We start from the raw sequence: 26,175 nt of genomic DNA, 5'->3' as shown, positions 1-26,175 counted from the left end.
AACAGCACATGGATATTCTATTTTCACTTTATTGTTTTTTTTATCAATTTAAACAAAACAGCATGCAGCCAACTCGTCTGGAAACAGCAACATTATTTGGGCAATCACTATCAGAAGGCTTTAAATCTAGAAAAATGTCTTACTTTTGTAATTGGATGGGCACTGGTAAGATTGGCAGGTGGACTGAGGTGGAGGAGGGGGGAAAGGTTTTTCCACCATATTTATTCACACTTGAGCGTTACTGTATATCTGTATCTAAATATTTACAAACACTTGGCATATATACAAGTCACAGCTGGATTGATATTCACAGGACACGCCTAGGTGCCCATTAAAACTGAAGCATTCTCCAAAATGCGCAGAGGATGAGGAAAACAACAAAACCCAACAAGAAGTGGTCTAACTTGTCAGAGCCTTGCACAGGGAATTATTTTTAGCATTACCAAAATGTCACTTACCACACAAACTATAGTATTTTAGTCCTGTAGGTTTCCCTTCAAAATCCATAAGATGCATTTCTCCTTGAATGGGACCTGACAGAGTAGGTCTCTCAATACAAACTCAGAACCCATACATGGCCACACTTGTGCCCAGATCCTATACCCAGTAGTTTAGCCTGTGCCATCAATTGTGCTCAGGATTAAATGCATACACTAATGCAGAGGTAATTAAAATGGGTATTGGGACTGAAGAAAATGTCAATAACACTGAACATCTCATGCTTACAATCCTCCTTGGTCCTTGCCCAACACACTGATAATTTTCCAATCATGAAAACGAGAGGGGTGGAAAAGATGGCTTGAAATTGGCCAGTCAGCACACAGTTTATAAACAGGACCTGATAGCTGTCATGAATGTATCAGCAGTCACAGTGGCAGGGAAATGTGCTTGAGCTTCAATGGCCACAGCACAAATGCCTTCCCGTAGCAGTGAAGATCCCTGGAAGTTATGGCACTCCAGCATATATATTCGAAGAGGTTAGGCTGACTTTCCCTAAGCCCAACATAAAAACAATCTAATCGAAAATCAAAAACAGTTTACACTACTGAAGCAAAACAATCCCATTCTCATGCATTTCTGAAGCCAGATTCAGCAACGAGCAGAAGAGATTGATTCACGCAAAAACCAGAAAAACATTAGCAGGAAACGAAGGGTGAATCGAAACAATCATGCCAACTTACCCTAAATTTAACTGAGTGAACTAGACTAAATAGGAGACTGTTTTTCCAGATTTCAACTTATGTTTCAATGAAGACCACAGTATCAAAACACCCCAGAAGAGGATAAACAGAATGACATTCCACACCATTTTGGTTTTCCTGTCATGGATTACAGGGGCCTTACTGCCAGTTCCAAACAAGAAGATAGCGAAGGGGGTCAACCTGGACGTGTTGTAGTAGAAGCAAAGTTTACCATTAAACAACGATTTGGCAAAACAATCTTCCGAAGTCAATAGTGAGAAAAAAAAAGGAATATAAAGCGGTGTGTGAAGCGCTCATTGTGATGAGAACATTACATTTTGGGAATAGGGGTACCCCTCTGCAGTGGAATAGTAGATCTTTAAGAAAAGTGCTAAGTGCCTTTCAACCTATACGTTCAATGGCAGTTCAGCACTGCTAGGGCCGCTACATAAATCCTACTATTTGCTTCACTTACTTATAATAAGGAGTTTGTTGCTGCAGATCTATGAGGAATTTATTGTACCCAAATGTGGCCTTGTCCCAGTACGTTGTTCCTTTACCTCTGGGGTAGCTAAACGGCAGGGTAATTAGCAAAAGTGAATGTAAGGAAGCACCCCAGTATTGTTGCAACTTGGTATAAACCATGGAATTAGCCTGCATAGATACCTTGGGGCCCTTCCCGAATTAAGCCAGCCATCCCCCTAATTAAGGCAGTTGGCCACAACAGGATCAATCACAATAAAGCAAGCCATAGTCAAGCATAAAACTAAGCTTTTTAGGCATCTTGTGGCCTTGTAATTCAGATGGCTTACCCTTGGTAGTGCCACCCACAATAAGGCGAACCACACCAAGTGTCCCCCCAAAACTCTGAACAGAAAACCGCTTTATTTTCTGCCTCTTGCAAACATCTACAGACCTTATGGTAACCAGATGACATCCAGAAAAGACTGGCCAGTGAGAACATGTAAAAGTAAACGCTGGTTTGCATTCAAATTGAAAATCAAGTACAAATACAACCTAAAGCATCACATGCAGTGTTTGTGATTTGGAAATGAAGTTATATGTGCCTCACATGATCCAACATTTTCAAACATTACTCATTACAGCTTTTGGAAAGTTACCTATACAACTTAAAATGATGGCAACCTTTAGAAATGTGCTTTAGGTGACTGCATTATGCGTCTGTATGGTATGACAGAGATGAAGTGGTGAACTGAAGTAAACAAGGTTGGTTCTGCATTGGTATGCAAGGCATGGATCTGAACTCATTTAGGATTCAGCATGGAATATATTCTGCACTCAATGAAAGAAAAAAACATTCCACACGATGGAAAAGGGCAGGACCAAGACTATTAGGATGGAAAGAGATGCACTTATTTTCCTCTGCATCTGTTGCTTTAATCTGCCTCCAGCGCCTTGAGAGCCTAGCTGAGGACAAAAGTATTAGTTGAACAATAAATTAAAGAAACCCATTTCCCAAGCACAGCACCACAGCCCCATGAGTTTCTGGGTATATGAAGGTATATACAAAGGCTGCAGTTACGGTTATGTTTATTTTTCAATGTGTCTGAAGTTGTCTCCTTGCCGTAGGTTATATTACTATCATTCGGATCAATCCCAAGGTTTCGGGACAATGGCCATTGAAAGTGTTCTGTAATAGTTTTACACTTCAGCAAATATTTGACCTAAAGCACCACTTTATTTGCAAAATGTAGGCAACAACTATAATTCTCGCTTTTCCAAAGGGAGAGAAGTTGGGCTCGAGAGGACATGAGGATTTCATGTGAAACCCTTGCGATGTGTGGTGCAGAGTAGAGGGGGCCTCTGAAGGGGACAGTGAGGGAATATTTAAAAAGGAAACTTTTCTCTGATAGTCATAGAAATACTCTCATGTATTGTCCTTTTCTCTAAAAAGTCCTGCTCATGTCAGAAACATGGGAATTCCACAGTTTGCTCATTCAAGCCACAAAGGCCTCGTCCACATCTAGTGGCTGCTGGCCCCTCTTGAATCATGCTTTTCCACTGTGCTTTGTGGCCGATTCTCCAGCTCAGGTCGCTTCATAGGGCACAGGTAATTGCCGTCACGGGGCTGAATGGGCCTATCCCAAGGTTTCTGAGTCCATTGTACCACATCTGCATGAGGTTCCTGCTGGAGGAAAAAATATGCTAAAACACTTGGCTAAGAAAATGTGCATTATTGTTTCAAATTAGTTCAAATAAGTAGGTATATGTGAGGAGACACAAATTTAAGGGCACATTAGGAATCTGAACATGCAATATAAATATACTATCAAGTCACATTTCCTAATATGGTGGTTGATACTAGCACTAAAAAGTACGAGTTACTTACCTTCGGTAACGATGTATCTAGTAGAGATGATTCTAGTCGCAGATTCCTTAACATAGAATTATCCCCAGACGTGAGACTGGACCGGGAAACTTTTTGCCCAGCATTCCTGCGCTCCGGGGGGGGGTGGGGGGGGCGGCATCACGGGAGTCCGCCCAGGCGTTGTACGGGACGTCAGCGAGGTCACACAAGTCCCACCCCGGCGCGCCTGCGTCAGTTTCTCTTCTGAGAACTTTTCCACGCCACAACGCGGAGTCACCAGGCAAAACTGTGGGAATATGGTATCAGTGCACGAAAGAGCAGAAAGACAGTGGAAGAGAATGGTGACAGACAACACCATAAGGAGCAGTGTCAACACTGCAGCAGCCAGAGGCAGGAAGAAAAAAAAAAAAGAACGGAGGACAGCCCTGAACAGCCACCCTTCCAGGATGTAGACAGCTCCCTCCAGAGACGAGGAGCACATGCAAAAATATCATGACCACATTCAGCAGCAGTACAAACCCAACCAGGAACAATGAAGGGGAAACTGGTCTCAAAACGAACAGGAACTAGGAATCTCCAGGGGAACCCCAGCACAGAGTGCGACCACCTCCACAAGGAACAAGGGCAAAGGCACGGTGAGATGACCCCAAGCCAGAAGGTAGGAGAGGGACCAGAACCCTAGTAACCAAGGGAAGCGGGGTGAGGGGGAAGAAGGCAAGCCCCTAAACTGGACCAGAGCAGAGGGGCACAGGAGAACATATAACACCATCCAAAGAAACAAGAGGAGGAAGGAACAAGAACAGAAACAAATCATCCTGTTAAAAGAACGCACTCACAGAAGATACAGCCACCCACTGGGAGGCAAGTGCAGAAGCCCAAGCCAAAGGCCCTCACAGAAATGGGAGGAAGAGCGGGCCATGAAGGAATCTGCGGCTAGAATCGTCCCTACCAGATACATTGTTACCGAAGGTAAGTAGCTCGTACATCTGATAGAGATTACTAGCCGCAGATTCCTTAATTTATAATAGATACCCTAGCCATACCCACGGGAAAGGAGGGTCTGCGAAAGGGCCCCACCGGCCTGGATATAACAGAGGGCCCCACAGGGGACAAGGCCAACGGACAAGGCGAAGAGCCTCGGCCCCGCAGTCAGGGGCAACCCCCACAGCAGAACGAGACCGATCCCATGGGGAGGCAGGAGAAGAAAAGGCGAAAAGAGGAGACTATGCCACTCAACAGAGGAAACTAGGCAAGGCAAGGGGAGGCTGAAGCACCCCACGTCCATACAGGGCCACAGAACCACCAACCAAAGCCAAGGAAGAGGAAGAAGAGTAACCCAGAGGCTCCCGGAGACAGGGAGAAAGAAGAAAAAACAACCTGGGTCACCCATGAAGATTGGTGGGCTGCGTCCCAAAAGATGAGGAACACAAGAAACTTCATAACCCCCAGGCCAGCGAACATGAGGGTGAAGAAGACCCGAACACACCACAAAGAAGGGAACGCACACATGACCCAAAGGGAGCAAACCAGAGACACAACACCATGCCAGACCTGACGAACAGCGCAGCAACCCCAGAGAGGGACACCCCGGGGTGCCACCCAGGCTACTCATTCAGCCCAAGGTAAATTGCACCTGCAAGTACATAAGCACCATGTAGGGCAGAGGCCCGAAGGTTGCCACAACTCCCCAGCACATAACAAGCTATATAATAGCTACCAGGACCCCGCATAGGCTATGTTAGTCCCAACATGGAAACCCACTTAGGAAGAAACTTCCGCAGCAGAAGACAACCGAAAGAGCAACAGGTAAAAACCCCACCCAAAGGCTTATCAAGCAGTCAAGAGAAGAACAGGAGGCCTAGTCTCAGTGCCAACCTGGTGTGAACAACTTTCAACAAAACATGCACAGAAGAAGGACCAGCAAGTAGCCAACAAAGGAGGAGGAAGAAGAGACGAGAAAGAGGATGAGGGAGAAGAGGAAGAGAAAGACGAAGAGGAGGAGATGGAAGAGGAAGAGTCTGAGTCTGAGTCGCCAAGAACCTCTGAATGGCCGAGTCCGCAGGGGCTTGGAACAAAAGAGCGCCATCGAAGGTCCACCAGCCGTTCCCGAACGTTCTCCGGGAACACACTGCCCCGGAGACAGGCATGGCGACGAAGTGTCAGCGAAGAAGCCATGGCACAACCAAGCACCTCAGATGTCCAGAGCGGAGCTTAGAATAAACGCCGCCAGCTCCCGGCCATCCAACACATGGTGCCTCAAATCAACACAGGCACCCTCCTGAGAAGCGGCAGACATAAGGGACTCCGCAGAGTCCCTCAAGCAAGAAGTGGCCCTAGCCAAAACACACATAGCATGTATCGGAGCCGCACTGGTTGAGGCGAATATATTGTGTCTCCCGGAGTCCAGCCAGCGTGCCTCCCGTCACGGGGAGACAACAGCAGCGGTAGAGAGGGAAAAGCATTCAGCAAAAGAGGGTCTCTGGTAGAGGGGTGGAGGGAAAGACGCACTGGATCACACAGTGCCGGATGGTGGCGTTGCAGAAGGTGTTGGGGTACCGGGTCCCCCGTGGTGGGACGGGCCAAGTCCCAAAAGAGAAGAATGGAGCGAACCCTTGAAGGGAAGCAGCAGCTCCCTACCAGAGCCCTGATGGACAACCTCCAGAAGATGATCCGCGGGGAAATTGGCAGCTGGATCACCCATGCGCAAAATCCCCACAGCCGTGTAAACAGCGCAAGAGAAGGCCACACCCGCCTCTGTAGGGCCCCGCGGTGGGGAAAGCAGCTCCTCAGTAGGCGACGGCTGAAAGCTAAGACGGCAGTCCCCCAGGAGTGGAGGACCTCCGGTGCCTCCGGCGAAGGCCGCGGTGATAGCGAGGAGCAATCCTTAGACGACATCGGGTAAAAAGCCACGACGCGTCGGCCCGTCTCCGGCGAGGATGACACCAGCAAGCGTCGAACCTATGGAGAAGAGGTGTCAGAGGACGAGTCAACGGCCCGACGTCGTCCTGGCGCTGTAGAGTGCGCAATCTGAGGCAGGACATCGTCGTCCGATGCCAGGGGAGATGCCAGAACGACCTCCGTCACAGCGCTCGGCGCAGGAGACCGGGGCGGCGAGGGAACAGCGCCGGAAAGGTGTGGACCCGACCTCCGACAAGGCAGCCGTCTGCGTGGAGGGGCAAGAGGGACACTCCACTGGCCCCTGTGGTGCTGCACCAGCAGCCGATGGCGCCTAAGCTGCATCACCTCGGCCTCCGACGAGGCCACCGCCTGTCCTGAGGACTGAGTGGGACTCGGGTGTGCGACCAGAGTCCCGGCGACCTCCCGCGACAACACAGGGACTCCCACAGGAGTTTGCAGCGAAGCAGAGGCACTGTGGTCCCAAGGAGGAACCCCCAAAGGGCCGCACCCCAATGGCACCACATCCTCTGAGCCTGGATCCGAACCAGTCGGCGCCAGAGCCGCCGCGGATGGCCACACACACTGTAAGGGATCCGCTGACATCCCAGGAGGGGAAGGAGGAGAAGCCAGCGAGGCCTGCAAAGCCGCCACATATGTCTCCACCTGGGCTCTAGTCGCCCCCACACTGAGAAACGGTGGATAGGGGGACGACACACGTGGCCGCACCTCCCATGAAGAGACCGCAACCCCAACAGGCCGGGAACCAGCCCTCGGGGGCAAACTGCAACACTTACCAACAGGTGAGCGTCGCTCATGCGGCCTGGGAGGACAATAACTGAGGCGGCGGTTCCGAAAACCCTCCGCCGGGGCCGAGCGTGGTGACTGCGCCGACCTGGACATGCGAGCTGAGAGAAGTTTTATCCGGTGCTCCCGCCGGGACTTTGGTTTCATCTGCTGCCATGCTTCACAATCAGTGGAGTCTTGGTGTTTCCCCCAAACACCACATGCAGATCGGGTGAGGATCCGTCTCCGACATCTGGCACGCATAAGACGCAACTTAAAGCCCGAAGGCATTCGCACACTGTTCCCACACACGCAATACACGAAAGGGAAAGGCCTGAACAGGCCCAGAGCACGATCCGTATCCGCGCTGCACGCAGAAAATGAAAAAAACTGATGTTGGCACGCCGGGGTGGGACTTATGTGACCTTTTTCAGCAGTATCCCTGTACGTCGGTCGACTCCATGTTCTTCGTTGGCATTGAGATCGCCGGGATGACGTCGCTGTATATCGCGCACTGACGTCCGTTCTTTACACGACATTTCACGCTAGAGGCACAGAGCTATGCAAGACACTGACCCCTGTTGCACAAAAACTAGGGCCCTGAAGAACAAGTTACTTACCTTCGGTAACGCTTTTTCTGGTAGATACAATATCTGCCTGTGGATTCCTCACCTTGTGAATATCCCCTTGCGCCAGCAACATTCGGAAATTCTTTTCGTAGCTTCGCGCCGACGTGGACTTGGACGTCATAGAGGCACGGCACCGCTCGCGACTCCGCTGACGTCACCGACGCCTATAATAGGCCCACGCCTGCGTGATGACATCAGTTCCGCCCTTTTTTCCGTGCCTTCGAGGCACACGGACGGACCAATGACGGTAGACATATACCCAGTATACGCAGTACAAATATCAAGGTAACACACACAGTGTGAAGCAAATGCAACAAAACATTTGAAATAAACAACCCCTTGAAAATAAAACAAATACATAATAGAAACTCTGGCATAGAAGAGTGGACAACGGGGAGACGGGTGGGTCAGTGAGGAATCCACAGGCAGATATTGTATCTACCAGAAAAAGCGTTACCGAAGGTAAGTAACTTGTTCTTCTGATAGATACGTCTGCCGTGTGGATTCCTCACCTTGTGAATAGAGTCCCACAGCAGTCCCCACTACCGGAGGAGGGTGTCCACTCTTCTAGACCAGGAAATCCTTAAGGACAGAGCGTGCAAAGTGACCGTCCCTCCTCACTTCGGAATCCAAGCAGTAATGCTTCGCGAATGTGTGGAGGGAAGACCAAGTTGCCGCTCTACAAATATCCTCTACAGGAACACCTCTAGCCAATGCTGAGGTCGAAGACTTAGCTCTAGTAGAATGAGCCCTTATACCTTCTGGTGGTTCCTTACCCGCCAAAGAGTAGCAGATATTAATACAGAGGACGATCCATCTTGATAAAGTCCTCTTATGGACCGCTCTTCCTCTCTTGCAGCCAGCAAAGCCAATGAAGAGCTGGTCATCCAACCGACAGTCTTTAGTTCTGTCCAGGTAAAAAGACACCGCCCTCTTGGGGTCCAGACGGTGTAATCTCTCCTCCTCCTTGGAAGTGTGTGGGGGAGGATAAAAGGTAGGAAGGGTAATGGATTGACCAAGGTGGAAAGGAGTCACCACCTTAGGCAGAAAAGCAGCCCTGGTCCTAAGAACCATTCGATCAGCATGAATGGTCAAGAAAGGGGGCTTGTAACTAAGAGCTTGAAGCTCACTTACCCTCCTTGCCGAGGTTATCGCAACGAGGAAAACTGTCTTAAAAGTCAAAAGCCTCATAGGACATTTGTGAAGAGGCTCAAAGGGAGCACCCATCAGAAAGGTCAAAACAAGATTTAAGTCCCACTGAGGCACAATAAAAGGAGTAGGAGGGAACTTATTTATGAGGCCCTTCAAAAACCTTAAGACTACAGGAGATTTAAAAAGAGAGGGCTGGTCAGGCAAACAGATAAAAGCCAACAGCGCTGAAAGATAGCCCTTCACCGTGGCAACAGCAAGCCCCTGCTGTGCCAGAGAAAGGGCAAACTGGAGAACATCAGATAAATGGGCCCTCAAAGGGTCTATAGACTTCTCCCTGCACCAAGTAACAAATTTTGACCACCTATAAGAATAGATGGACTTAGTGGAGTCACGCCTGGCTGACAAAATGACATCTACTACATCAGGCGGGAGAGAAAAAGAACTCTGGTTGCCCCGTTCAATCTCCAGGCATGAAGGTTTAAGGTCTGGAGGTGGGGGTGTAGAACCTGTCCCTCCATCTGGGAGAGGAGATCTGCCCTGTGAGGGAGACGGAGCGGCGGGTGAGAGGAGAGGTGGAGAAGGTCTGAGTACCACACCCTTCTTGGCCAATCCGGGGCGAACAATATAACTTGGGCCCGGTCTTGGCGAATCTTCCTCAGAACCCGAGGAATCAAAGGTATGGGAGGAAACGCGTAAAGGAGTTGCGAGTTCCAACTCAACTGAAACGCGTCCCCCAAGGCTCCTTGCATCGGATACTGGAGACTGCAGAATGACAGGCAGTGAGCATTCTCGCGAGTGGCGAACAGGTCCACCCGAGGAGTCCCCCACATCTGAAAGATGTCGTGAACAACCTCCGGGTGAAGCCTCCACTCGTGGTCGGCAGAGAACTGCCGACAGACTGTCTGCACGAACGTTCTGAACTCCGGCCAGAAGATTTGCCATCAGACAAATCTGATGGTCCTGAACCCAGGACCAGAGACGCAGAGCCTCTCTGCAGAGACACTGCGACCCCACTCCTCCCTGCTTGTTAATGTACCACATCGCGGTCGTGTTGTCCGTCAGGACCTGCACTGATACACCGCGAAGGGAAGGGAGGAAGGCCTTGAGTGCCAAACGAATCGCCCGCAATACCAGATGGTTGATGTGAAGCAACCTTTCCTCTGGAGACCAAAGACCCTTGACCTCCAGGTCTCCCAGATGAGCACCCCACCCGAGAGTGGATGCATCCGTTATTACCGTGGCCACCAATGGAGGAAGTTGAAAAGGCTTTCCTTGTGACAGATTGCCTACCACGCTCCACCAAGACAGATCCGCTGCAACTTCTCTGGAGATCCTCACTGACTTCCTGAGATCTCCGTTGTGCTGATAGCACTGCCTGCGGAGGCACCACTGGAGTGCCCTCATGTGCCAGCGTGCATGGTTGACCAACAGAATGCAAGAAGCCATCAGACCGAGCAGGCGAAGAACCTTCAGGACTGGAACGACCGCTCCATTGTAGAACAAAGGAATCATTTCCTGTATGTCGCGAATCCTTTGAGGAGGAGGGAATGCACGACACACAGTAGTGTCCAGTACCGCACCTATGAACAGGTTGCGCTGTGAGGGCACCAGGTGAGACTTGGGTACATTTATCGAAAAACCCAAACTGTGCAACAACTGAGTTGTCTCTTGCAGATGATGGAGCACCTTCTCCGGCGACTCCGCTTTGATCAGCCAGTCGTCCAGATATGGGAATACAGGTATCCCCTACCTCCTGAGATGAGCTGCCACCACTGCCATCACCTTGGTAAAGACTCGAGGCGCAGTAGTAAGGCCAAACGGAAGGACTGCAAACTGGTAGTGTTGTGACCCAACCGTAAAACGGAGATACTTTCTGTGCGACTTAAAGATGGGAATATGAAAATACGCATCCTGCAAGTCGATCGACACCATCCAGTCTTCTTCCAGCAGCGCTTGAAGAACCTGTGCAAGAGTGAGCATCTTGAACTTTTCCTGTTTCAGGTAAAGGTTCAAGATCCTGAGATCCAGAATTGGCCGAAGTCTGCCATCCTTTTTGGGGATCAGGAAATACCGGGAGTAGCATCCCTGACCCCTTTCCTGCTCTGGAACCACCTCTATCGCACCTTTTCGAAACAGCGCCAGGACTTCTTCCTGCAAGAGAAGCAGGTGGTCCTCTGAACAATAACCCTGGCAAGGAGGGTAATTTGGGTGAAATTCCCGAAAAGGAAGAGCAAACCCATTCTCTACAAGATTGAGAACCCAAAGATCCGATGTTATCAATTCCCAATCTTGTAGAAAATGGGTAAGCCGGCCCCCCACTGGGACCACATGATCCGGAATGGCGGATCTAGGGCTGCTTTGCTGCGTTGGCAGGGGGCTGGGAAGGGGAAGAAGAGGAGGAGGAGGAGGAAGCTTGACGGCCTCTAGGACGGGCTCTTTGCCTGCCCCTGTATGATTTGTACAGCGTATTTTGCTGTTGCTGTGGCTGCTGCTGAGATGGTCTGTAGGAACGAAAGGAAGATCTGCCAAATCCTCTGAAGCGCCTTCCAGTTGTACCCCTAGATTGAAGGCCCAAAGATTTCGCAGTGGCCCTACTATCTTTAAAACGTTCCAAGGCCGCATCAGCCTTCTTGCCAAACAATCCTGAGCCATCAAAAGGCAAGTCCATCAAAATAGACTGAACATCTGTAGAGAACTCCGATGTTTTAAGCCATGCGGCTCTCCTAATGGCCACGGAAGAGCCCATGACCCTCGCCACCGAATCAGCAGTGTCCAGCCCACTCTGAATCACCTGCCTCGCAGCAGCCCGAGTGTCCGAGATCACCTCCTGAAAATCCTTTCTATCCTCCTCAGGGATTTTCGGAACCAACTGCTTAACAGAATCCATCAAGGCATGGACATACCGCCCCATCAGACAAGTTGCGTTGGTTGACTTTAACGCCATACCGGCTGAGGAGAAGACCTTCTTGGCAGCTTGATCCTGCTTTCTGGACTCCTTATCCCCAGGTACCTGCGGAAAAGCACCAGCAGACCTCTTTGAGCAGGCAGCCTGCACAACCAAACTCTCAGGCAGGGGGTGCGTTGACAAAAAATCAGGGTCACCAGGCGCAACCCTGTACCTCCTCGCCACTGTCCTAGAAACTGCAGGAGTAGACAAAGGCTTCTTCCAAACCTCATAGATGGGTTCAGCTAACGCATCATTAAAGGGCAGCATTGGCTTAATAGAAGAGGAGGGTGAGTGAAGAACTTCAGTTAGAAGATTTGGCTTATAATCAGCAGTGGGCAGAGTAATGTTCAACAAATTTGCCGCCTTTTTGATAACAGTGTGATAAGGTACCACATCCTTTGAAGGCACATTCGTCACCGAAGCCAAATCCCACTCAGGAGAAAGTTCAAGCCCACTGGCCTCTCCCAGGTCCTCAAAAGGATCTTCAGACTCCTGAAACTCTCCTTCCTCCATATCTGCATACCGATATTGTTCTTCCTCCACAAGTCTCTGGGCTTCTCTCCATGACCTTTCCTTCACGATAGAAATCGAAGGATCCGGAACCGACTCCGACGGGGCCGGCGTCGAACCCGAAGTCGGATGAGGTCGTTTCACAAGAGGTCGAACAGAATCCTGCTTCGGAGTCGCAGGCACCGGCGTCGACGTCGGCGTCGTACGCTTCGGCGACACAGGCGGTGTCGGAAAATGCCAATGCGGTGGTAGAGCCGGCATAAAAGGCATGAAGGGCGCAGGAGCATAAGCTTGGGGAACACCCAAGTTAAAAGACATAAGACCCGTGGGACCAACAGGTGCACCAGACGGGTACATCGCCCTGGAATAAACACCAAACATGGCGTTCAGAAAATGGGATGGATCCTGACCTGGAGACGGAAAATCTGGATACGGTCCTCCGGGCTGTTCCTGAGGAGGCGGAGTCGACACGACTTCGACCTCTTCCTCGAGTCCCGGAACCGGGGTCGACGAACTCGCCGGCACCGGAACCTCGGCCTCACCAACCTCCTGCACCTCACCTTCATCCTCCTGACCAGAAGGATTGGACGGATCTGGAGAAGGAATAGCCATCTGCTTCGGCGACTCGGGCAAATTCGGATGCGAAGCTTCACCAACAGAGTCCTGATCCTCCGATGCCGAAACCTCCACTTCCTTATTAAGAAGTTTGACCTGCGACTTCGGCCTCGAACCAGAGTCCTTCCCTGAGTGATGACGTGACTCATGGCTCCTCTTCTTATGTTTTTTCCTTGAGGATCTTGAAACATGAGCTGAAGACGAGCGCGACTTCGATCGAGACCTCGACCTCGAACGCCGAGATCGAGACTTCGAAGTCTTTTTAACCTTCTTACTCTTCAGTTTTGCCACAAGGAGTTTCGTCTCCCTTTCCCGCAGGGCCTTTGGGGTCATCTTCTTACAACAAGGGCAATCCTCGACGTCATGGTCGGAACTCAGGCACCAGACGCAGCACTCATGCGGGTCAGTAATAGACATTGTCTTGCCACATTCTCCGCAAGTCTTAAAGCCAATCTTCTTCGACGACATCTCGAAGAAAACAGAAGCAGTAATAATAGAACAAGAGTAACAAAGTTACTAGGAAGCTACAGTACGATCCCAGAAAACCGTTAGCGTCGACGACGCGGAAAAAAAGGGAACTGATGTCATCACGCCGGCGTGGGCCTATTATAGGCGTCGGTGACGTCAGCGGAGTTGCGAGCAGTGCCGTGCCTCTATGACGTCCAAGTCCACGTCGGCGTGAAGCTACGAAATGAATTCCCGAAAGTGGCTAGCGCAAGGGGATATTCACAAGGTGAGGAATCCACACGGCAGATGTATCTATCAGAAAGAAGTCCCTGACCCTACAAGTCAGTTCGCAGAAACGGGAGGATGGGTGGGAAGGTAAGGAATCCATAACTAATATATGTCTCTTACAGATATATATCGTTACCGAAGGTAAGTAACTTGTTCATCTGAAAGAGACAGTTATAGAATCCATACCTTAGAATAGATGCCCCAGCAATACCAACCACGGAGGTGGGTCTGCTAACTAAGCTCACACCAGAAAGTCCTGGAGAACTGAAGGTCCAAAGAAGCTGTCTCTCCAGATATTGCTGTCCAGGCAGTAATGTCTGGTGAACGTGTGCAATGAAGCCCACGTGGCTGCCTGACAAATGTCATCAAGGGGGACTGCATGTCTCAAAGCAGTAGTGGCTACCGTCGCCCTGGTGTAGTGGGCACGCAGTCCTTCCGGAGGCTCCTTCTGTGCCAAGGAAAAACAAATTTTGATGCAAAGAACCACCCACTGAGAGATGGCCTGTTTTTGCACAGCCCGGCTTTTCTTGGCGCCCACATAGCCAACAAAGAGCTTGCCATCCACCCGGAATTGTTTAGTGCGATACAGATAGAAAGATGGAGCACGTTTTGCATCCAGACAGTGGAGCCTCACTTCTTCCTTTGAAGGATGTGGGGGTGGGAAGAAAGTGGGCAAAGTGATGGTCTGTCCTGTGTGGAAAGAGGTAACCACTTTGGGAAGGAAATAAGGCCTAGTTCTAAGGACAGCCTTGTCCGGAAGAGCAGCCAGGAAAGGAGGCTTAGAAGACAGACCTTGAATCTCACTCACCCTGCGAGCAGAGGTGATGGCAATCACAAAAGCAGTTTTTTAAAAAGGAGTAATGCCCTAAAGGAATCTATTTACAATAGGGGACTTAAAAAGAGAAGGCTGATCAGGAAGGTAAAGAAAGGCTGAAATAGCCGATCGATAGCCCTTAAGTGTGCCCATAGCAGAGCCCTGCTCGACCAAGGGAAGAAGGAACAAAAGAACCTCGGAAAGAGTTGCGGAAAAGGGATCCACAGCCTTTGCTGTGCCCCATGCCACAAATTTGTTCCATGTACAGGCGGATATACTGTTTTAGTGGAGGGACGCCTGGCTGCCAGAACAACAGACCTCGAGAGGAAGGTCGAAAGATGTCAACTACCGCTGCTCAATCTCCATGGAAGGAGGTGGAGACTGGATAGATTCAGATGGAGGACCGTTCCCTGCTGCTGTGACAGAAAATCCTCCGGAAGAGGCAGTCTGATCAGAGGATAGCAGACCAGGTTTAGGAGCTCGGGATACCAGAACCTCCATGCATAATCCAGAGCCCCGAAAAGAATCGCCTAGCGAGTGCCGCCTTGGAAATTCCAACGCGCAGAACTGCTGACACTGCGCATTCTCTTCAGGGGCGAATACAACCAAGGCTCTCCCCACTGCTGAAAGAGATCTTGCACCACCTCCAATTGAAGATGCCATTCGTGATCCATCATGCACCTGCGTCTGAGTTCGTCCCCCCTTCCGTTTAGGGAACCTGCCAGGTGTTGAACCACCAGAGACATGCCCTGCTATTCCAGCCATGTCCAAAGGCGGAGAAGCCTCTCGACAGAGGGTCCCCGACCCCACCCTATTTGTTGCAGTACCACATAGCGGTGGTGTTTTCCCTGAACACCTGCGCTACTCCTCCCCAGACAGAGGGAATGAATGACTTCAGTGCAAGACAAATCGCTCAGAGCTCCAAGAAGGTTGATGTGGAGTCCAGACTCCGCAAGAGACAAGAGACCAGAGGCCTCTGATCTCCGCCTCTCCCATGTGGCTTCCCCATCCCAGGAGCGACGAATCTGTCACTACTTTGAACTCTGGTAGGGGAAGGGAGAGAGATCTGCCTGTGACCCGATCCTGATTTCTTAGCCGCAACTGGTGCGCAGTACCCTCAGAGATCTGGACGCAATCAGACAGATTCCCGATGCTGCGTCCACTGGAACTTTAGGTACCACTTCAGAGCCCGCATGTGCCACCTGGCATGATCCACCAGCAGAATGCAGGAGGCAATGAGGCCCAGCAGCCTCACGGTCATTCTGACCGAAACTTGGGATAGAGGCTGAAAGATCAGAATCATAGTCTGATTATCCTGGACTCGCTACTTGGAAGGATAGTCCCGAAACAGAGCTGTGCCAAGAACCGCTCAGATGAAAAGGAGCGTCTGAGAAGGGGTCAGATGGGACTTCGGCACATTGACTGTGAAAACCAGTGTATGGAGGTGTGCCGTAGTCAAGAGTTGGGCCGCGACAGCCTGGGGCGTGCCTGCCTTCAAAAGCCAGTAGTCGAGATAGGGGTAGGCTGGAACTCCTGATCTGCGCAGATGAGCTGCGACTACTGCCATCACTTTCGTGAACACCTGAGGGGTGCTGGTAAAGTCAAAGGGGAGCACGGTAAACTGAAAGTGCGTGTGACCATAGTGAACCGTAGGTAACGCCTGTGGGCCGGCAGGACGGGAATGTGAAAAAATGCATCCTGCAAGTCCAACGCTACCATCCAGTCTCTAGGGTCGAGGGCAGACAAGACCTCAGCCAATGTCAACATTTTTAACTTCTCTCCTTTCGGAAGAAGCGGTTGACGTTCCTGAGTTCCAAAATAGGACGCATGCCTTTGTCCTTCTTGGGCACCAGAAAGTAGTGGGAATAGCAGCCATAACTTCTTCTGGGGCAGGAACTCGCTCGGAAGCCCCCTTGGCCAAAAGAGCTGTAACTTCCTGATGGAGAACGGCCAAGTGATTCTCCAACATGTGATGGAATTGAGGTGGCATGGCTGGAGAGAGTCTCGAAGGCGAGGGAGTAGCCCGTTTGGACTTTCTGCAAAACCCACCTGTCCGATGTGATTGTTTGCCGGGGGGGGGGGGGAAGAGATGGTGAATCCTGCCACCCACTGGCAACTGGTGACCCTGAAAGGACAGACTAGGAGGGTTTCGAGGCTGCTGCAGAGGGGGTGCTCGTGGACTGGCCCGCATGCTGGCCCCCTGACCCACGACGCTGGGTCCCACGTCCCTGGCCATGCAGGGGCTGAACAGTTTACGCAGGCCCGTGGCTCTGGGTGGGACATGGTGTGGCACCCCTTCCGTAACCACGAAAAGGCCGAAAAGCAGACTGCGCAGTGCAAGAGGTGGTAGCGAGGCCCAGGATCTGACAATTTATTTATTTATTTATTGCATTTATATGGCGCGACAGCTACCCTGAGGGTTTCCCGGCGCCATGGATCTGTATTACTGGTAGGAAAGCAGGAGACAATTATTGATCAAACAGCCATGCTTTCACTCCCTTGCGAAAGCGTAGATAACAAGATTCTAGCCGTAGTTGAAGGGGGAGTGAATTCCACAGTGCCGGCGCTATAAAAGAAAAAGAGCGCACTCCTAGTCGAGCCCTTTTTACCCTGGGCACAATGAATTTCGCTTGATTTATTGAGCGCAAATTACGCGTGGGCAAGTATTTCTGTACCATTTTACATATATACTCCGGGGCTGCTCCTGAGCTGATCCTGTACATATAGCACAGTGCTTTGGACTTTACTCTGCTGGTCACTCTCAGCCAGTGTAGATTTTTAAGATGTTCTGCCATCCTTGTCCGTACTGGGAGATTAAGGAGCATTTTGGCCGCAGAATTCTGAACTACTTGCAGTTGGTTCAGAGTGCTATTCGTAACTCCCAGAAATAGGATGTTACCATAGTCTAATCTTGACGTAATTAAGGCCTGTATAACAGTCCTCTGAGTATTTTTCTCAGCCATTTGAGGATGAGAAAGCATGTGGAGGCAGTTTTGGCTATGTGTGTCCGTATGGACAGTTTATCATCGATTATTATCCCTAGGTTGCGTGCGGAATGCACCGCGTTCGGGATAGCGCCCATTTCCGCGGGCCAGTGAGTTGGGCCCCAGAGATTCTTTTGGTTGCCAAAGATTAGTAGCTCTCTTTTGTCCCCGTTCAGCTTTAGTTTTTTAGAATGAAGCCAGGTGGCCTTTCTGAGTAGACCGGATCGAAGGGGAGAGATGTCAGATTTATCTGTGGATGAAAGGGAGAACACAAGTTGTGTGTCGTCCGTATAAGAATAAATGGTGAGGCCCATCTCTTCGGCAATTTTGGTTAGGGGAGTGACATACAAGTTAAAAAGGAGGGGGCTCAATATAGAGCCCTGGGGCACTCCATAGGGGGATGTATATACATCTGACTGGTTACTTTTGGAGAAGTCCTGGTATGTTCGGTGTCAGAGAAATTGCTCCAACCACTTCAATGCATTCCCTCTGATTCCAATGTCTTCCATACACTCAATGAGGGTTGTATGGTAGATGGTGTCAAATGCGGCACTCAAATCTAGAAGGATGAGTGCCGCTGTGCCTCCCTTATCAAGTTCTTGACGTATGACCTCCGTGACCCCAAGTAGAGTGGACTCCGTGGAATGACCTTTCCTAAAACCTGATTGTGAATAGTGCAGAAGATTGTTGTCGTTGATAAAGTCTGATAGCTGCCTATTAACATGTTTTTCTAGGATTTTAGACAAGATCGGTAGTAAAGACACTGGGCGAAAATTAGAGAACACTTCAGGGTCACTGTTGGCCTTTTTTAGCAGGGGGACTACCATAGCGTGTTTCCAGTCGTTAGGTAGTTCAGCTTCTTTTAGGGAGGCATTTAGCAGTGCTCTAAGTACCTCCAGAATGGGAAAGTCCAATTGTTTGAGGACGTGTGCAGGTAGAGGATCTAGGGGTGAACCTGATTTTATGCTGCTCAACGCAGTCTTAAAAGCAAGAGCGTCTATTGGTTGCCATGTTCTGATTTCTTGTTTCATAGGGGTCTCTTGTTGGTCCTCTGTAGAAGGAGTAGAGGGGCTAATATCAGTACCATCATTGTTAGATGAGAAGTTGGCGTATATCGTAGCTATTCTATCGTGAAAGAAATTTGCAATGCTATTGCATTGGATAGGTGATAAAATAGGAGGTTCAGGCATAGCTGCGGCTCAAGCTAGATTCTTTAGGACCTTGAAGAGAGTCCCTGAGTGATTCTGTGCTCCTAAGATCGTGTTTTTGGTGAAATTTCCCCTGGCGATTTTACATGATAAATGGTATGTATTGAGTGCTAGCTTATACTTTTCTTTGTTGCCGGGATTATAGTCTCTTCTCCATAGTCTTTCTAGTTTCTTGCATAAGCTTTTTTCCTCTTTTAGCTTATCCAAGAACCAGGGAGCTGGAGGATTACATGATTTTTGTTTACTTAAGGTCAGGGGAATAACCGTCAGAGCAGCGTCTGATAGCCAACTATTGATTCTGTAGTGGTCCTTAATTGTAATTTTATCTACCTCGAAACCTGGATTGGATCTGGTTAATTGTTCCTCCAGATCTGTGATGCAAAGTTTCTTCCAATTTCTAAGCCATATTTCTGATTTTTTAAGGCTTCTGTGTGCAGGGGCCCAGATGGTAAATTTGCTAAGAAAGTGGTCCGACCATACAATGGGTAGTGTCGACTCCCATTTAATGCGGTCAAAATTAGCAAATATAGGGTCCAATAGGTGGCCGGCTTGATGGGAGGGACCAGAGTTCCACAGGTGGATGTTTAATGCCTCCAAATCTGAAAGAAAGTTAGCAATCATCGGGCAATTAAGGTCATCTAAATGTAGGTTTAGATCGCCTAGGATGGTAAACATGGAGGCCTCCAATACGAGAGGTGCTAAAAGATCAGGAAGGGCAGCCGCCCATTCCCCTGCTGCCCCAGGGGGGCGGTATAACAGGAGTCCTGTGAGTGTAGTTTGAGGAGTTAGTGTGAGTTTACAAAGTCCTGCTTCGCAGTTACCTAGTTTCGCATCTGTCCATTTGCATTGAAATATATTTTTTAAAATGACACAGATGCCTCCTCCACCTTGGTTCGCCCGATCTTTTCTCACAATAGAGTAGTTAGGTGGGAGGGCTAGGGCTATGTCTGGGCCGGAGCTGTCTGTTAACCAAGTCTCCGTGAGAAATAGCGCATCTGGCTTCTGGTCATTTAGGAGATTAAAAATATAATTTTTGTGTTTTGGAAGTGATCTACAATTGGTGCTCAGGAAGGAGAATTGAGCGTCTTGTTTGTTAGGCTGGTTTAGGTGATAACGTTTAATACCTCCTGAATCACCAGTGATTCCCAGTAGTGCATGAGAGAAGGAGAACTTGCAATGCTGGCAACAGCTCGTAGGAGTGTCCGGGTGCAGTGTCATACAGTTGTCGTCGCGTCTTGACCTAAGGGCTCGCAGGGTGTCCCTCGAATATCTGCTAGCTGTACAATTTTGGGCAGGGGTGGTGGCCCCTGGTCCCGTCTGGGCGCAGACGGGCCCGCCTTTGGCGCGCCCGCTGCGCTCGCCCGCTGCGCGACGAGCACATGACCGTCTAAAGTAGTGCTTCCCCAGGGTAGTTCCCGCCCTCCAACCTCTGACCCGTCCCTGCCCCGCCTTCACTCCCTCCACGTCAAACGGGACGAACCCGTGGTGGAAGGGGGAGCCGGCGAGCAGAGCAACGGGCATCAGTGAGGCGGCTATGAGGTAACACGTGTTTTTAAAAGAAGTTTAAAAATATCACAGTTACACACAATTCTTAAAATCCTTCGCTTTAAAATCTCTGCAGGTTCAGTGCAAATAACAATGTGCAAACAATGCTAAACGTCAATATCTTTATCATACCACCGCACGTCTTACAGGGCAACTGATCCCATAGCCCTAGAATTCTTAAAGCGCTCAAGCGCGTTGACTGCTTTGTCACCAAACAAGCGACAGCCAAAGGGCACGTCCAAAAGAGTCGATTGGACAAGACACGAAAAGCCAGTGGACCTTAGCCAGGCGTAGCATCGTAGGGCCACCGACGTTGAAATTGTTCGGGCTAGCGAGTCGGCTGTGTCCAGCCCACACCTAATGGCGAACTTTGCAGCATCTTTCCCCTCAGCGAATGCGCAGGAGAGAGTGGCCCAGGCCACTTCCGGGCACTGTGGCAGCACCTGCGCAACCGTATACCACACAAAGTGGGAATAACGGCCCAAAAGACATGCGGGTTCACCGACAACAGTCCCAAGCTGGCAGTAGAAAACATCTTCTTCCCAAGCTGGTCCAGCTTTTTGGATTCCCTATCTGAGAGAGCAGTAGGGAGTGCGCCTTTAGAAGTAGAGGCTTGGTCCAACAAGCTCTCAGGGGTAGGGTGTTGGGAGAGAAAAAGTGGGTTGCCAGGGGCCGGGCGTTGGCGTTTGGCAATCATCCTATCCACAGGAACCCTGTGATGGGCTTGGACCAGGTGCCCAGAAGGATGTCCGTACGGGCCTTATTGAACAGCAGGAGGGGCTCCGAAGGCTACGAAGTTGGGCAGGGGTCACTCCGGCTCCAAGGAAGGGAGGGAGGCTCGTAGTCGACCCAACAGGCTCCGCAGGTGGAGTCGGACGACTATCGTACACATCCCACGACGGATGGGGAGAACGTGAAGAGCGACTATGCTTCTTCGCCTTCTTCTTGAACTTCGACTTACCCGAAGACTTCGACGATGAGTGGTGGTGATGGATCCGCTGCCGGTCCTGCGACCTCCCTCTCGACCGGGACCTCTAGCGGTGTGGACTGGACTTCCGGGCGTCGAGAAGCTTTCAAGTCGGAGCACGACTTCGGGTTGTGGTTGCGCTTCTAACACCAAAAGGCACGCATGGTACGGGTCCGTAACTAACATCAATTTGTGACGGGATTCGCAAGCCTTGAAGCCGGTTCGAGGAAGGGACATCTCTTTGTGCACCAGGAGTCTCACAACTTGAAAAGAAGTTGGCAAAAGTTGAAAAATAGTACTCAAAAAGTCACTAGAGGTACTGCTCTCTCCGGATATGGGCTGGCTGGTGTGAAAAAAATAAAGAGCGGACATCCGCGCGCGTAGGCGGCGTCTTAGTAGATACTAGGACGTCATCCCGGCGATCACAACACCAACGACAAACGCAAAGTCGACCAACGTCGCCTACCGACACGCAGGGGAACTGACACAAAAGAATTTCTCCAGATCTGGTCTGACGCCAGAGGGTAATTCTAAGGTAAGAAATCCATAACTAATGGCCTCTTTCAGATTAATATTTTTATACAAATTAGTCTGTGTACAGACTTTGAGTGTGTGACAATTCTTGCTTGAGTGTGTACAACAAATGCTTACACTACCTTCTGCTAAAGCTTGCCCACACTACCTTAAATAGAGAGTAAGGTATTATCGACTTTTACCTCTGCCTACCTTTAGGGATCAACTGGGCACTGCACACTATACCTTACTTTGGTATAGAATATACAGAGCCAGCCTCCTACAGGGGGTGACTCCGGGCTGAAGCACCTCCTTCAAGACAGTCTTGACTGCCAATGAGGGTAGGTTAAGGTCTAGGACAGCAGCCACCCTGTGCACCACCATTTCAAACGAAGCTCCGTCCTCCATAGCCACAGTAGGAGGGGAACCCAGGCCAGTTTCGGGTGAGGTGTCCAACCCACTGGCCTCACCAACTACCTCATATGAGTGGTCCTGTGAAGAGAGTAGAAAAAGGTCGATTAAGTTTTGTCAAAAAGAGAGGCAGCTGAGACTGGATCAGATCTACGTGGTACAGAAATGAAAGAACAGACGTCAGCGCACTGAGGTGGCACCTACATAGGTACTGTGCACATCACTTCCAGCATGGATGACGCCGACAATTTGGAGCTGAATGATGCCACCTACCTATCTGGATCCTGGGGATATTCTAAGGTAAAGAATATGCGGCTAGGAGACTATCGTACGAGTTGAACAAGTTACTTACCTTCGGTAACGATATATCTGTAAGAAACAGTAGTTAGTATTAGATTCCTTACCTTAGAATATCCCCAGGCGTCAGTCTGGATCCGGAAACTTTTGCGTAGCAGTACCCCTGCGCGTCGGTAGGCGTCGTCTGCAGGCGTCCCCTGCGGCTCCGCGTCGTCGGCGTCGTGCGCCGTGATGACGTCGCTGGAGTATATAGACGCCGCCTCCGCGCGCTGACGTCAGTTCTTTGCACACAGCTTTTCCGCGCCAGAACACGCAGAGCCATGTGAGAACCAACACTGGGGCCATTGAAAACTAGGGCCCTGAAAGGGATGTCCTTAACCCTAGGTATCAGTTCGCAGAACGGGGAGGATGGGAGGGGCGGTAAGGAATCTAATACTAACTACTGTTTCTTACAGATATATCGTTACCGAAGGTAAGTAACTTGTTCATCTGAAAGAAACAGGTTAGTATTAGATTCCTTACCTTAGAATAGATACCCCAGCAATACCAACCCCGGTGGTGGGTCTGCGAACCAATACAACCTACACCAGAAAGTCCTGGAGGACCGAACGGCCAAATAAGCCATCCCTCCGGACTTGACTGTCCAGGCAGTAGTGCCTCGCAAAGGTGTGCAGCGAGGCCCACGTGGCCGCCTGGCAAATGTCCTGCAAAGGGACTCCCCTGCCCAGGGCAGTAGTAGCCGCCGTGGCCCGAGTGGAATGGGCCCTCAGCCCAACAGGAGGCTCCTTCCGAGCCAAAGAGTAGCATGCTTTGATGCACAGGACGACCCACCGAGAGATGGTCCGTTTCTGTACCGCCCTTCCCTTCTTCTCACCCACGTAGCCAACAAACAGTTGGTCATCCACCCGGAACTGGCGTGTGCGATCCATATAGAATGAAAGCGCACGTTTTGGGTCCAGACGATGGAGCCGCTCTTCATCCTTTGAAGGATGCGGAGGCGGGAAGAAGGAGGGCAAGGTGATGGACTGCCCAATGTGAAAAGCAGAGACTACCTTGGGCAGGAAAGAAGGTCTAGTCCGAAGAACCACCTTATCAGGATGAACAGACAAGAAAGGAGGTTGAATAGAAAGAGCCTGGAGCTCACTCACTCTCCTGGCAGAGGTGATGGCTACCAGGAAGGCCGTCTTTAAGGTGAGAAGACGGAGAGGACAGGAATGAAGGGGCTCAAAGGGAGCGCACATCAGGAAAGTCAAAACCAAGTTCAAGTCCCACTGAGGCATCACGAACGGAGTTGGAGGATACATGTGCGTGATGCCCTTCAAGAATCTTAACACAATAGGGGACTTGAACAAAGATGGCTGATCAGGTAGCCTCAAGAAGGCGGAAAGGGCAGAAAGATAGCCCTTGATAGTGCCCAGAGCAGAGCCCTGCTGGGCAAGGGAAAGGAGGAAGAGGAGAACCTCAGACAGAGGGGCAGAAAGGGGATCCACAGCCTTTGCTGTGCACCATGCCACAAATCTGTTCCACCGGCAGGCGTATACCGACTTTGTGGAGGGACGCCTGGCTGCCAGAATGACATCACAGACTTCAGGAGGCAAGTCAAATGGCCTCAACTGTCGCCGCTCAATCTCCACGCATGGAGGTGGAGACTGGACAGGTTCGGGTGGAGGACCGTCCCCTGCTGCTGCGACAGAAGGTCCTCCTGAAGGGGCAGGCGGATCGAGGGACCGACTGTCATGCTGAGTAGCTCGGGATACCAGTACCTTCGAGCCCAGTCCGGAGCCACAAGGATAACTTGGGCCCGGTCGCGCCTGATCTTCTTCAGCACTCTGGGCAGAAGTGGTATAGGCGGAAAGGCGTACAACAGACCGCAACTCCACTCGCGCCGAAAGGCGTCGCCGAGCGAGTGCCGTCTTGGAAACTCCAACGCGCAGAACTGATGACATTGCGCGTTCTCTTCTGTGGCGAATAGATCTAACCAAGGCTCTCCCCATTGCTGAAAGAGGCCTCTCGCCACATCCGAGTTCAGACGCCATTCGTGATCCACCGAGCACCGACGGCTGAGTTCGTCCGCCCTGGCGTTCAGAGAACCTGCCAGGTGTTGAACCGTCAGAGTCACGCCCTGACGTTCCAGCCATTGCCAGAGGCGCAGAGCCTCCTGGCAAAGGGTCCACGACCCCACACCGCCCTGTTTGTTGCAGTACCACATGGCGGTGGTGTTGTCCGTGAACACCTGCACCACACTCCCGTTGACAAAGGGGAGGAATGCCTTCAGTGCTAGGCGAATCGCCCGCAGCTCCAACATGTTGATATGGAGCCGGGATTCCGCCGGAGACCAGAGGCCTCTGATCTCCGCCTCTCCCAAGTGGCCACCCCAGCCTTGGAGGGACGCGTCCGTCACAACCACGTGCTCCGGTTGGGGAAGGGAGAGGGATCTGCCCCTGACCCAATCGCGGTCCGTAAGCCACCACTGCAACTGTCTCGCAGTGCCCTCCGAGATCAGGACATGGTCGGATAGGTTGCCCTGATGCTGGGCCCACTGAAACTTCAGGTCCCACTGCAGAGCCCGCATCCGCCACCTGGCGTGATGCACCAGAAGGATGCAGGAGGCCATCAGCCCCAGAAGCCGCAGCGTCAACCTGACCGAAACCCGGGATAACGGCTGAAAGACGGGAATCAGAGCCTGAATATCCCGGACTCGCCGTTCCGGAGGATAAACCCGAAACTGCGCCGAGTCGAGAACCGCTCCGATGAAAAGGAGCTTTCGAGAGGGACACAGGTGTGATTTCGGCACATTGATGGAAAACCCCAGCTCGTGCAGGAGGTCTGCCGTCATCTGAAGGTGGTGGACGACTGTCTGGGGCGAGCCGGCCTTCAACAGCCAGTCGTCGAGGTAGGGGAAGACTGAAACCCCTAACCGGCGCAGATGAGCTGCGACCACCGCCATCACTTTCGTGAACACCCGTGGGGCGCTGGTAAGGCCGAATGGGAGCACGATAAACTGAAAGTGCTCGTGGCCTACCGTGAACCGCAGGTAACGCCGGTGGGCCGGCAGGACGGGGATGTGAAAATACGCATCCTGCAAGTCCAACGCTACCATCCAGTCTTGTGGGTCTAGAGCAGCCAAGACCTGAGCCAAAGTCAACATCTTGAACTTCTCCTTCCGGAGGAAGCCGTTGACGTTCCATAGATCCAAGATAGGACGCAGGCCTCCCTTGTCCTTCTTGGGTACCAGAAAGTAGTGGGAGTAGCAACCACACCCTACTTCTGGCCCAGGAACGCGCTCGATGGCCCCCTTGGCCAAGAGGGCCGTAACTTCCTCCTGCAGAAGCGTCAAGTGGTCCTCCGACACACGGTGGTTCTGCGGTGGCATGGCTGGAGGAGTGGACTCGAAGGGGAGGGCATAGCCCCTTCGGACAAGCTGCAGCACCCACCTGTCCGATGTTATCGCGCGCCAGCGGGAGTGGTGATGGCGAACCCTGCCACCCACTGGCGTCACGTGAGCCCGAAAGCTCGGACTAGGAAGGCTTGGATGCAGCAGCGGAGGGAGGCGTGGACTGACCACGCCGCTGGCCTCTACCGCCACCACGGCGGAAACCACGGCCGCCACCGCGCTGGGGAGCGTTCTGCGTCGCGTGGCTGGCAGCACGTGGGGGA

At 51.2% G+C, this 26,175-nt stretch overlaps 1 protein-coding gene across 13 annotated transcripts in view; it reads right to left on the bottom strand.

The window, feature by feature from the left end:
• Positions 1-2,047: 2,047 nt before the first annotated feature.
• Positions 2,048-26,175, bottom strand: part of PRRC2A (proline rich coiled-coil 2A) — a 1,857,131-nt gene continuing 1,833,003 nt past the window's right edge. For 6 of the 13 annotated variants that reach the window (XM_078645954.1, XM_078645955.1, XM_078645961.1 and 3 more), the window contains exon 31: positions 2,048-3,330. In XM_078645954.1, coding sequence (XP_078502080.1) covers positions 3,166-3,330 — 165 coding nt within the window. In that variant the 3' untranslated portion in view covers positions 2,048-3,165. The remainder of the gene's footprint in view (positions 3,331-26,175) is intronic. The other 7 variants (XM_078645958.1, XM_078645960.1, XM_078645963.1 and 4 more) reach the window with 4 other exon arrangements.

Source organism: Lissotriton helveticus, chromosome 5_1, assembly GCF_964261635.1.
Source record: "Lissotriton helveticus chromosome 5_1, aLisHel1.1, whole genome shotgun sequence".
Taxonomy (NCBI): Eukaryota; Metazoa; Chordata; class Amphibia; order Caudata; family Salamandridae; genus Lissotriton; species Lissotriton helveticus.
Note: the sequence above shows the minus strand (reverse complement) of the source record. Positions and strands in the feature narration are given on the sequence as shown.